The 11177-nt window shown below is 41.1% G+C and overlaps 1 protein-coding gene across 1 annotated transcript; it reads left to right on the forward strand.

Annotated features, from left to right (window-relative positions):
* The first annotated feature begins 804 nt into the window (after nt 1-804).
* On the forward strand, nt 805-2166 carry LOC122296687. Its single transcript, XM_043106489.1, has 2 exons — nt 805-1347; nt 1537-2166. The coding sequence occupies exons 1-2, from the start codon at nt 805-807 to the stop codon at nt 2164-2166; spliced, it is 1173 nt and encodes a 390-aa protein (XP_042962423.1).
* The last annotated feature ends 9011 nt before the right edge of the window (nt 2167-11177 follow it).

Genomic DNA, 11177 nt, shown 5'->3' on the forward strand with positions numbered 1-11177 from the left:
TCCGGAAAAAAAAATTAGAGTTATGGGATTATCTTAGGCTACAAGATCCGCAGGGGCAACCTTGGTTCATTGGGGGTGATTTTAATATTATTCGAATGGATAGTGAAAAGATTGGGGGTCTTTTGAAGGCTCCTCAGGCTAAAGCTGATTTTAACGATTGGATTAATGATTGTGCTTTAATAGAGCCTCCTTCTTGCGGCAACACACTCTCTTGGTGTAATGGGCAGAATGGAGGACGGCGTATTTGGGCTCGTTTGGATCGTATTTTGGTCAATATGCAGTTTATTAATTTGTTTGAGGGGTCGAATTACAGTTATCTTCCTCGGTCATCCTCGGATCATGCACCTATGTTGTTTCTTTTGTTTAAGAAGAATATTAATATTGTGAAGCCATTTAGATTTTTACGTATGTGGGGATCTCATGAAGGGTTCTTGTCTTTGGTGGAGCAGAGTTGGGGTGAATATGTGGAGGGATGTGCTATGGTGAGGATTAGTAGAAAATTAAAAAGGTTGAAGCATATGCTGGTAAAATAGAATAGGGAAGTCTTTGGTCGAGTTGAGGTGGAGATTAATAGAATTGAAAATCAGATTCGATGCCTTGAGGAAGATCTTGTTAGAAATTTTTCTTTGCAGGTGGAAGAAGAGATGTTACAAGTTAAAAAGGCTCATTTACAATGGGTGAATCAGGAGGAGATGTTAGCTTGTCAAAAATCTTGCATTAAGTGGTTGGTTGACGGGGATTCCAATTCTAAGTTTTTTCATGCTGCAATGAGGGTGAAGAAAAAACAATAAAATTATTGATAAAATGGTGTTGGAGGATGGAAGGTTACTAGAGTCGGCTGAAGCAGTGCATTTAGAGGCTGTCTCGTTTTATCAGGGGCTCTTCATGGGGTCTAATGTCAGTTTTCAGGAACTGGAGTTGGCTTTGCTGTCCCCAGTTGTTACCGATGCGGAGAATGATGCCTTGTGTAGGGTTCCGTCAAAAGAGGAGGTTTATAGGGCTCTTCGGTCTATTCCTATGGATAGTAGTCCTGGACCGGATGGTTTTTCAGCTGCATTTTTTTCTTTGGCTTGGGATATTGTGAAAGCTAATCTTGTTGATATGGCAAAGGAAGTCTTTGAAGGTAACCCTTTTTCTAAGTTTTTTGGTGCGACAAATTTGGTGTTGATCCCTAAGGTGGAAGAACCTATGGGCTTTGGTCAGTTTCAGCCTATTAGTTTGTGTTCAGTGGTTTACAAAATCATGACAAAAATTATTTCTAAGGAACAGGTAGCGTTCATCCCAGGTCGGAGTATTTTTGATAATATGGCCTTGGCACAAGAATTAGTTCAAGGGATGGGTAGGAAGGTGAGAGGAGGTAATGTGATGTTAAAGCTGGACATGGCAAAGGCTTATGATTGTGTGAATTGGAAATTCCTTCTTTAAGTTTTACATAGATTGGGTTTCTCGGATAAGTGGAGGAATATAGTTTTCAACACTATTTCCTCTCCTTTTTATTCTATTATGTTGAATGGATGTTCGAAAGGTTTTTTCCAGGCTTTGAGGGGTGTACGACAAGGGGATCCTCTCTCACCATATTTGTTTATTTTCTCACAGGAGCTCCTTTCCTGCATGTTGCATCGGAAGTTCAGTCTTGGGCTTGTTAAGCCTTATCATCCTGGGGGAGGTACTCTTATCACTCATTCGCTATATGCGGATGATGTTTTAATTTTTACCAATGGTGGGAGAGTATCTATAAGAAGGCTCATGGCAACTCTTCATTGTTACGAGAAGATTTCTGGACAATCAATTAGTCCAAGTAACTCTACCATTTTCTTTCCTCCTCATATGTCTTTGGCTAGAAGAAATTATCTCAAAGGAATTTCCGGTTTTGAAGAGGGCTCTTGGCTGTGTGTATATTTGGGTGTTCCGTTATATTTGGGAAGGCTGAAAATATCTTTATTTGATGGTAACTTGGCTAGAATTCAGAAAAAACTTGCAGGGTGGAAGAGTAAGATGCTATCATTTGGTGGTAAGATTTTGCTTTTACGGCATGTTTTAAATAGCATGCCTATTCATATTTTGTCGGTTGTAAAAGTGCCCAAGGCAGTTTTTGGGATTATTAACAAGATTTTTCAGATTTTCTTTGGGGATCTTCGCTGGGAAATAAGAAACGTAAATGGGTAGCGTGGCATAAGATTTGTAAACCAGTGGAAGAGGGTGTTCTTGGCATTAGAGAGTTGGTGGAAGTGTAGGAATCTTTTTTTATGAAGTTTGGATGGAAATTGGTTACGGGGGTGTCGCTATGGGTGGATTTTTTTGGGGAAAAATATCTTTCACCGGGATCATGTTTATAATTTAATGAGTAAGAATAAAGGGTCACGGTTTTGGAAGGGGATTATGGAGGTGATGCCAAAAATAATTCTAAATTCTAAGTGGTTGATAGGGGCTGGGAATATTAATTTCTAGATGGACAACTGGCTAGGGGGAGGTCCTTTGAAGGACTTGTGTCCGATTGTGGGAAGTGAACACCTGCACGTTGTTGACGTCTTTGATGAGAGGGGGCCTAAGTTGGATGCCTTAAGCAATTTGGTCCCGTCGGATATTCTGCAACAGATTTCCAAAGCCAACGTGAGGATCAGACAAAGGGCAGATGCTATTATATGGAAGAACTCTTGGGACGGCAACTTCACAACCAAATCAGCTTGGGACATCTGTAGAGAACGTGGGGAATTATGTGAGTGGAGGAGGTGGCTTTGGCTTGATAAAATTCCAAAAAAAATGTCTTTCCTTTGCTGGAGATTAAAAAGAGGAGTCGTGTCGACGGATGATGTAATTCAGCGGCTGGGAATTCCTTTAGCTGCTAAATGCCACTGTTGTTTAGAATCAAAGCTTGAGACCTTGCAGCATATTATGTGTGCGGGTTTGAATGCCCAAATGGTTTGGAAATATTTTGCTAATATTTGTCAAATCAGGTTGCCACAGATCAGAAACTGGAAAGGGATGATGGTTTCTTGGTGGAGGATAGCTGCAAAAATTAATCAAGCCGATTGGATATGTGGAGTGATTCCCATTGTTATCTCTTGGTGCCTTTGGAAAGCTAGGTGCTCGGCAAGGATGGAAGGGGCTACATTTCAAGTAAAGGATATTATTAGACAAGTGAAAATTATGATTTATAATATGTCTAGAAATTTGAAGAATTTTCAGGTTACGAAGCAAAATGACTTCTTAGTTATGGAAGGGTTACAAGTGCCGATTATTCCTATTAAAAAAAGAAACAAGTGTCCTTTGTTAAATGGGAATTGCCGAGGAGGGGTATGGTGAAATTGAATGTTGATGGTGGGGCTCGTGTGAATCTAGGGGATGCAAGGGGTGGGGATATTATTCGAGATTGTATTGGGAGATGTATTGCTAGTTTTGCGCATCATTACGGGATTGCTACAAATACGGTGGCTGAATGCCGTGTGCTATTAGATGGGCTGAGGATTTGTAAAAATTTGAGATTGCATAACGTTATAGTAGAATCTGATTCTAAGGTTATCTTGAGTTGGCTGGCCTTAGATATTTGTCGTCTTTGGTTTTTGTGGGATTTTTGGGAAGAGATAAGGGACATTTCCATAGAGATTAATGCTCGTTTTAGTCATATTTTTCATGAAGCTAATATGGTAACCGATTTTTTAGCTAAGAAGGGGACTATGGGGGAGAATATAGATTTTTTTGGGAGGGATTTTCAGTATACACGGCTTAGAGGATTGATTCGCCTTGATCGGATGGGGATGGCCTTTATTAGAGAGAATTTGTTGGGTGGGGTTTGTAATTAAAGGTATTCCTCCGCCATAAGTGAGGGTTTCTTAATAATATTGGGGTAGGGGCTCCTCTCGTACATGGGGCCCTGACTTTTTTATTAAAAAAAAAAAGAAAAAAAAAGAATGTGGAAATAGAAAAATGAGACGGAGGTCTTAGTGTCTTAACTCTAAGGTGAATCATGGAGATTCACTTTAAGGAAGAAGACTCTGAAGGTTACCATAGTAAATGGCCCATAAGAGCCCAGGGATAGATGGGTTGTGTTCCAAGGGAGGCATAGTTCTATTTTTAGTATAGTTGTTTATACATTAGATAGATGATGGCGTAAGGTTATGTGCATGCATGTAGGTTTCCATCTAACACGCACACGAATGGACCGCATGAATTGAGTATGGCATGAAGTCCAGGTAAGTATTGTGTTCATACTCTTCTAGAGTTTTTATTAAATAAACGAAGAAGAAAACGAAAGCTTTTCTCAAAAAGGAAAACTAAACTTTTCTCCACGAGACACGCTTTACTTAAAAAGAAAACCAAGCATAAGTTTTCAAGTATAAGTATTGAGCAGCTCCTTTTGACACACCCAAAGTATGTACGTGTATGCATGTGGATGGATGTTATATGTGGTACGTATTGTATGTATGTTCATGAAAGGAAACAAAAGGAAGCTTTAAAAGATGCAACAATAGACACTTTTAAAAGGAAAAGAAAGAAAACTACTTTTTCTAAAATGACTTTTACGAAAAGAGAAACTTCTTTTAAAATGACTTTTACTAAAAGAAAGAAAACAATTTTCTTATAAAATGACTTTATGAAAGAAACGAACTGAAGAACAGTAAGAATTGTAAGAAAGGACTGTAAGAACTGTAAAGGAAAGGAAATAACTATAAAGGAATGAACGGACTGAATGGATGATGTATGAAAATACGTAACGGCCACATGAACTAAAATGGAAATGGTACCAAATGGACTGGACTAGGTAGATTGCAATGCTGGGTAAGTAGTACTAGTAGTGCACCCAGTGCTACACCCAAAAGACCGCTAACTCCAACACACAGGGTGCAACAGTGTGCAACGGCCAATGAAAATGATAAAAATGAACATATGCATGTTAAGAAAGAATGCATGTATGTATGTTTGGACTGAATGCATGAATGTACGTAAGGAAAGATGAATGCATGAATGTACGTAAAAAAAAATGAATGCATGAATAGATTCTTTAAGAAATGAAGGTAGTGATGCGTGGTGAACTATTTTAAAGATGAAAACGTTTTTAAATAGAAACCCCACCTCGCAACGCTTTAAAATTAAAAGAATGTATATGCATGCTATGTATGATATGTATGTATAGAGTGATAAATGTATAACTGAAAATCTATGTTATTATATTTTAACTGCATGAAGTAATGCTTACGAGTCATTGAATCATTTTAATTTTTATGTGTCCCCTCCCAGTGACAAAATGAACATGACAGATCAGGAAGGATACAGCCCAAGGGAAAGAGCATGAAGGCCTAAGCAAGATATTTTATAGAAGAGACTTTAATTATAAAAATTTAATGTTTTTCGTTGTAATCTTTTAATTAAGAAAATGAACTTTATTTATATCATGGAGCCTTTTGTATCTTGGCATGAAATGAAAAGAAATTTAAAAGGAACCGTAATTCCCGTTGATTTTTATCAAAATCATTTTGAAAAGGACCGACCACAAGGACGGACGTTACAATAGTCATGGACATAGAGAGAAAGTAGGACCGAGCAAGAGTTCTAGAGAGAGAGAGATGAACGAAGAGATAGAAAGAGAGAGATGGAGAGAGAGAGAGAGAGAGAGAGAGAGATAGAGACAGAAACAGAGAGATAGAGAGACAGCTAGACAAAAAGAAAAACTCATTGGCTAGGTGAGGCAGAGATGGTGGGATAGTAAGTGGACAACATGGGGAGGACCAACAGAAAACTCATAGAGAAGTGAGAAAGAGAGTGTCGGGCTGGGGGGAGAAGAAATAGGGGAAAGGGTTTAGGCTGCAAGATGCAATGTTTTGGTGCTTTTCTTAAAATGGTAACCTTTTGCAGCAGTTTAGGTCCACAAATATTACAAATATCATGTAACCCATTTAGCGATAAACTAATGTCGGTGTAAAAGCATAAAAAGGCCTTAGCACTAAACCTTGAACAAGTGACGCGCTAGTCACCCTCCTTGTGGTTTCTAAAGCGCAAATCAAAAGTTTAGATGGATCACCATTGAAGGAGACTAAGAAATCATTCATAAGGCCCTCTGTTAGCCCTCTACAGAGTTAGGATGGCAAATCGCACCCATCATTAACACAATCTCAACCATCTTGGAAGCAAACATTGACTGGAACATCTCTCAAGTTCTGCATAGTGTAAATTCTAATTTCTATAAACATTGCATCTTGTTTATCAAAAAAGACCGAAACGAAAGACTAAAAACATATCGAAATTATTTTCTGTCAAGATTATTTGCGACCATATGGTTTCGCCACAAAAAATAGTTTCTTTTTCTCAGTTAGTGAAACAACAGAAATGCAGAAAATTAACTTTTTGGATCAAAATATAATTCGCCGCAATAAAAATTGGCCGCCTAGCTATCTAGTCATGTCTAAGCTTTGAGTGAGGTTACTTATTGTACATAACTAACAAGATCAATCTTGCTTTGTTTCGTCCTTTAATTACACATTAATTTGTTTCGTTCTAAATATCCGTTTATTTTATATTAGTTTTAGTAATATATTATTTTACAAATAATAAAATTTAAGTTAAAAAATAACATTTTTCAGCATATAACTTCATAGAGCTAGGCTAGCTCTATCCACTACAACTTTAACCAACCTAGATAGTAGTCATTGGCGCGTTAATTTAAAACTAGCCAATTTCCGGCATTAAATTGTTCTAGAACTAGCCTAATTTCGGCATTGAACCCCAGAAATCCTTATCGAGGATCACCGGTTCGATATTTTTTTATTTAATAATTAAGTAAGTAATTTTTAATAAATAAATTTATGATTTTATACTTTTTAAAAACGTTTAAAGAATTTAATAAATTATTTAATAAAAAAATTACTTGCTAACTCGGTGATCCAAGCTCCTCAGTAGCTATAGCAATGTCCATTTGATTAAGACCGCATTTGGCACAAGCACATGCACACACACGTATCTATTTATATGCTGTGATGACCCGCTTTCGAGTGTATTTTCGCTGAAGGGTTGTTTTATTTTAATTAATATATTAGTTTATTTATTTTAATTTATTGCATTTTAAAAATTGGTTTTTAATTTATTTGATGATGTGTTTTATTTCTTTTAATCTTTTTACTGTTTTTAATCTCGTTTCGGCGGGTTTGTTTTGTTTTCCCGGAATGAGGATTAGACCTCATCTTTTCCTACATCTCTTTTCCCTTTTTCCTTTTCTTCTTTTTTTTTTCTTTTTTCTTTTTCCTCTTTCTTTTTCTCTTTTTTCTTTCTTTTCTTTTTTTTCTTCTCCTTCCTCCCGATCGGCTCTCTCCCTCTCTCTCCTCACCCACGCCGTGAAACACCAAACCCCCCGACCCACCGCCATCCAGCCGCCGTGCGGCACATCGCCCATACCGTTCAACGCCTCTCCCTCCGGTGCAACCCCCCACCAATTCTCAGCCCCATCCGGCCGGCCGTTTGGCCGGAAAACTCCCTTAAAGCCTCCATGGTTTTTGCCTCGATCCGCCGCCGTCGCTCCACCTCCGGCCACCATTTCTTCACCACTTCATCACCGGTCCCTTGCCGTCCTAACCCACCTATTTTCGGCCTCCAATAGTCACCGGAACCGCTCCCACGAGCTAGCTTTCCTTTTTGGGAAATCCGGCCTCTCTCCGCCGTTTCTGCCGCCACCCACGGCCAACCATCACTTCCAATAGCTTCATAATCATCACTAGACCATTCCCTATCAATTCCAAGCCCTGGTTTGTCCCCGTTCAAAAGTGGGTATTTTACAACCCACGGCCACAGTGAATTTTCACTGTTACGTTACTTTTCCTCCGTCGTTTGCAACAAGAGTGTTTTCTAAAATTACCGTATAGCGCTGTAAGTATTTTCCAAACCCTATTTTCAGGTTTAAATATATATTGCTCTTTCAATTATTTTATCTGCTGGTTGGTTGATTCCGGACTGAGTCTGAGGAGTTCGGGGGTCGGATGGATGGAGGACGGAGTTGCTTGTTTTATTGAATTACGTTGGTTGTTTATTTTTGTGCATTGATATGGCATTTACATGGTGCATGCACGTGTATTTTTGTTTATTTGAGAAAAGCCTGTTTATTGGCGTAAGTGGACTTACGGGTGCGTGTGTATCACGACCCCAAGCCGGGATGGGGTATTATCTCGGTGGAGCTCCTCTGGTCACTCGGGAGCAGAATAAACTGAGTGATGTCCCTTGGGCTGTCGCTGGGTGACAATGGGAGCGGGGGCTAGGGGGTGCTTGGCTACGAACGCGCCGGGCGCGGAACCAGGCATCGCCCTACGCACCGACTCCGTGGCCCTTCGCTGGTGAGGGCTAGAGGATGCTTGGCTACGAACACGCGGGGCGTGGAACTGGGCATCGCTCGTTAGGTGTCACATGCGTGGTGGTACTCTGTGGTGTGGCACTGGAGCCAGGGCGTGCGGATGACCCCGTAGGTAGTACCAGAATGCTTTTAAAGTTGTGTTTTGAAAATTATGTTAAGTAAAGTTATTTGATTTGTTTTATTTGTTTTATTTGTTTGAGCTTGTTTGTTTGTTTTATTTATTTAATCATGTTTTTGCAAGTTGGTTTCTTTTGTTTTCTGTGATGTGGTGTTGGTCTGTGGTTTTGTTTTTATTTGTTGTTGGTTTTATTTGTTTTTATTTTCTGAAAGGGGGTCAAAGGTTGTGGTGACAGGAAAAAATGGAGAGACCAAGGAAATCTACTCAGGAGCCACGGGACAATACCTCAAGGGATGACTCCATAGCCGAAGCAATACGGCAGATGACGGAGTTCATGCAGCAGAATGTTAGGCCACAACAGACAGGGCCTTGGCCACAACAAGAACCTTGGCCACAACAAGGGGTCCCTGGCCACAACAAGGAGGGCCTTGTCCACAGCAAGGAGGGTTTTGGCTACAACTAGGAGGTCGTTGGCCACATCAGGGAGGGCCTTGGATGTACCCGAGAGGGTCCAGTAGCATGGTGCAAGCCGGATGCACCTATGAGCGCTTCTTGGCGCATAGGACTCCACACTTCACTGGAGAAGAGGATCCACTTCAAGCTGGAAAATGGATCAAAGATCTGGAAAGAACTTTTGAGGTGTGTGGTTGCACCGAGGCGCAACAGGTACTCTACGCCAGCTATCTGTTGCAAGGCACTGCGTCTGATTGGTGGGATACCAAGAGGGTGATGTTGGAATCAGAACTGGGATCTTTCGCTGCTTTGACCTGACAGCGCTTCAAGAAGGAATTTAATGACCGCTTCTTTCCCGCAGCGGTAAGGAAGCAAAAGGCAAGAGAGTTCTCAAATTTGGTCCAAGGAGGTGCGACAGTGGAACAGTACGCCCGGAGATTCATAGAGCTTGGGCGATTTGCTCCTCACCTTATCGCCACAAAGGAGATGCGAGCTGATCGTTTTCAGGAGGGACAATGCCCTGATATACGCCGTATGGTGGTCAGCCATCGGATATCCACTTTTCAGGAATTAGTGGATGTGGCCACCCTTATGGAGCGGGAAAATAATCTGAGTATGGGCTCCCCTCCAGGCCATAAGAGGCGGAGTTTTTCTGGTGAAGGAAGCAGCTCAGGTTCGCCCCATAAATTTGTTCAGCGGACCGAAACTCGACCTCAAACGTCCTCAGGTGTTCGTATGGGAGGACGGGTACCAATTTGTGAAGCATGTAATAGAGCTCATGAGGGCGAGTGTCGGGTGAGTAGTGGACCCCAGTGTTACCGGTGCGGCCAAGTGGGACATATTGCTCGGGATTGCCCCGTCAGAGTTCAAGGAAGCCGTGGAGGTAGACACGGTGGAAGAACCAACCTAAGACAAGCAGTGCAAGCCCGGGTTTATGCTGTCACACCCGGAGAGGTGGATGATGAGGCGCCAGCGACCCATGATGCTGGAGTAATTACAGGTATGGATTAATTTAATTTTAAGTTGAGTTTAATTTTTGGTGTATTTGGTTTCTTCTTTGCTTTTTTGGCTTTCATGGGTTGATGTGTTGGTTCAGGAAGAGTCCGTTTGTATGAGTTTTATGCTTGTACTTTGTTTGATTCTGGTGCGTCGCAGTCATTTGTATCTTCCACGTTTGCGCGGGTGTGTAATTTGGTCACGGAACCGTTGCCGAAGTCTATGGTAGTGGCTCTACCCCATGGTGAAATGGTGTGGTGTTCCAAGGTTGCTTTGGGATGCCCGTTAAATTTTGAGGGAAGGTTCTTGGATGCTGATTTGGTGGTGTTTAAGCTGTTGGGTTTTGATATCATCCTCGGGATGGATTGGCTATACCGATATTCTGCGAGTATTAATTGCAGAAGTCAGATAATTAGCTTTCAGCTTCCAGATTGATTGTATGGAATTTGCAGGGAGTAAGTTAAAAAAAAAGCCGGTAATTATATCAGCGATTCAAGCAAGAAGGGAGATTGCATGGGGAGCGGATGCATTCTTGGTTCAGATGGTGTCCACGCTATCCGAGGAGAAGTCTTTGGCAGACATTCCAGTTGTGGAAGAATTCCCCGATGTGTTTGTGGACGACTTGCCCGGATTACCCCCTGTGCGGGAAATGGAATTTGTTACAGACTTGGAACCTGGAGCGGCTCCTGTGCATAAAGCTCCTTATCGCATGGCACCGGCTGAATTAAAGGAGTTGAAGACTCAGTTGCAAGAGCTGGTAGAGAAGGGATTTATTCAGCCTAGTACTTCACCGTGGGGTGCACCAGTTTTGTTTGTTAAAAAGAAAGATGGAACCCTCCGTATGTGCATAGATTATCGGGAATTGAATAAGGTGACCATCAAAAATAAATATCCTCTCCCGCGGATAGATGATTTATTTGATCAGCTTCAAGGAGCAGCCGTGTTCTCTAAAATTGATCTGAGGTCGGGATACTACCAGCTGAGGATCAGAGACAAGGATGTGCCTAAAACTACTTTCAGGTCGAGGTATGGGCATTATGAATTTAAGGTGATGCCGTTTGGGTTAGCTAATGCCCCTGCTGCTTTCATGGATTTAATGAATCGAGTATTTTGACCTTATCTGGATTCATTTGTGGTAGTATTCATCGATGATATTCTGATTTATTCCCGAGATGTTGAAGAGCATGTGTATCATCTTCGTCTGGTACTTGGGAAATTGAGAGAACACCAACTGTACGCCAAGCTCAGCAAGTGTGAATTATGGTTGGAAGAAGTTAAATT

Source organism: Carya illinoinensis, chromosome 15 (genome assembly GCF_018687715.1).
Source record: "Carya illinoinensis cultivar Pawnee chromosome 15, C.illinoinensisPawnee_v1, whole genome shotgun sequence".
Classification (NCBI taxonomy): Eukaryota; Viridiplantae; Streptophyta; class Magnoliopsida; order Fagales; family Juglandaceae; genus Carya; species Carya illinoinensis.

Bases quoted from the DNA above. Each gene is read 5' to 3' on its own strand.
- LOC122296687 (XM_043106489.1), top strand. From the start codon at position 805: ATGGTGTTGGAGGATGGAAGGTTACTAGAGTCGGCTGAAGCAGTGCAT. The intron at 1,348-1,536 runs GTGAGAGGAGGT...GGTTTTTTCCAG, and splicing joins TTCAAGGGATGGGTAGGAAG to GCTTTGAGGGGTGTACGACA.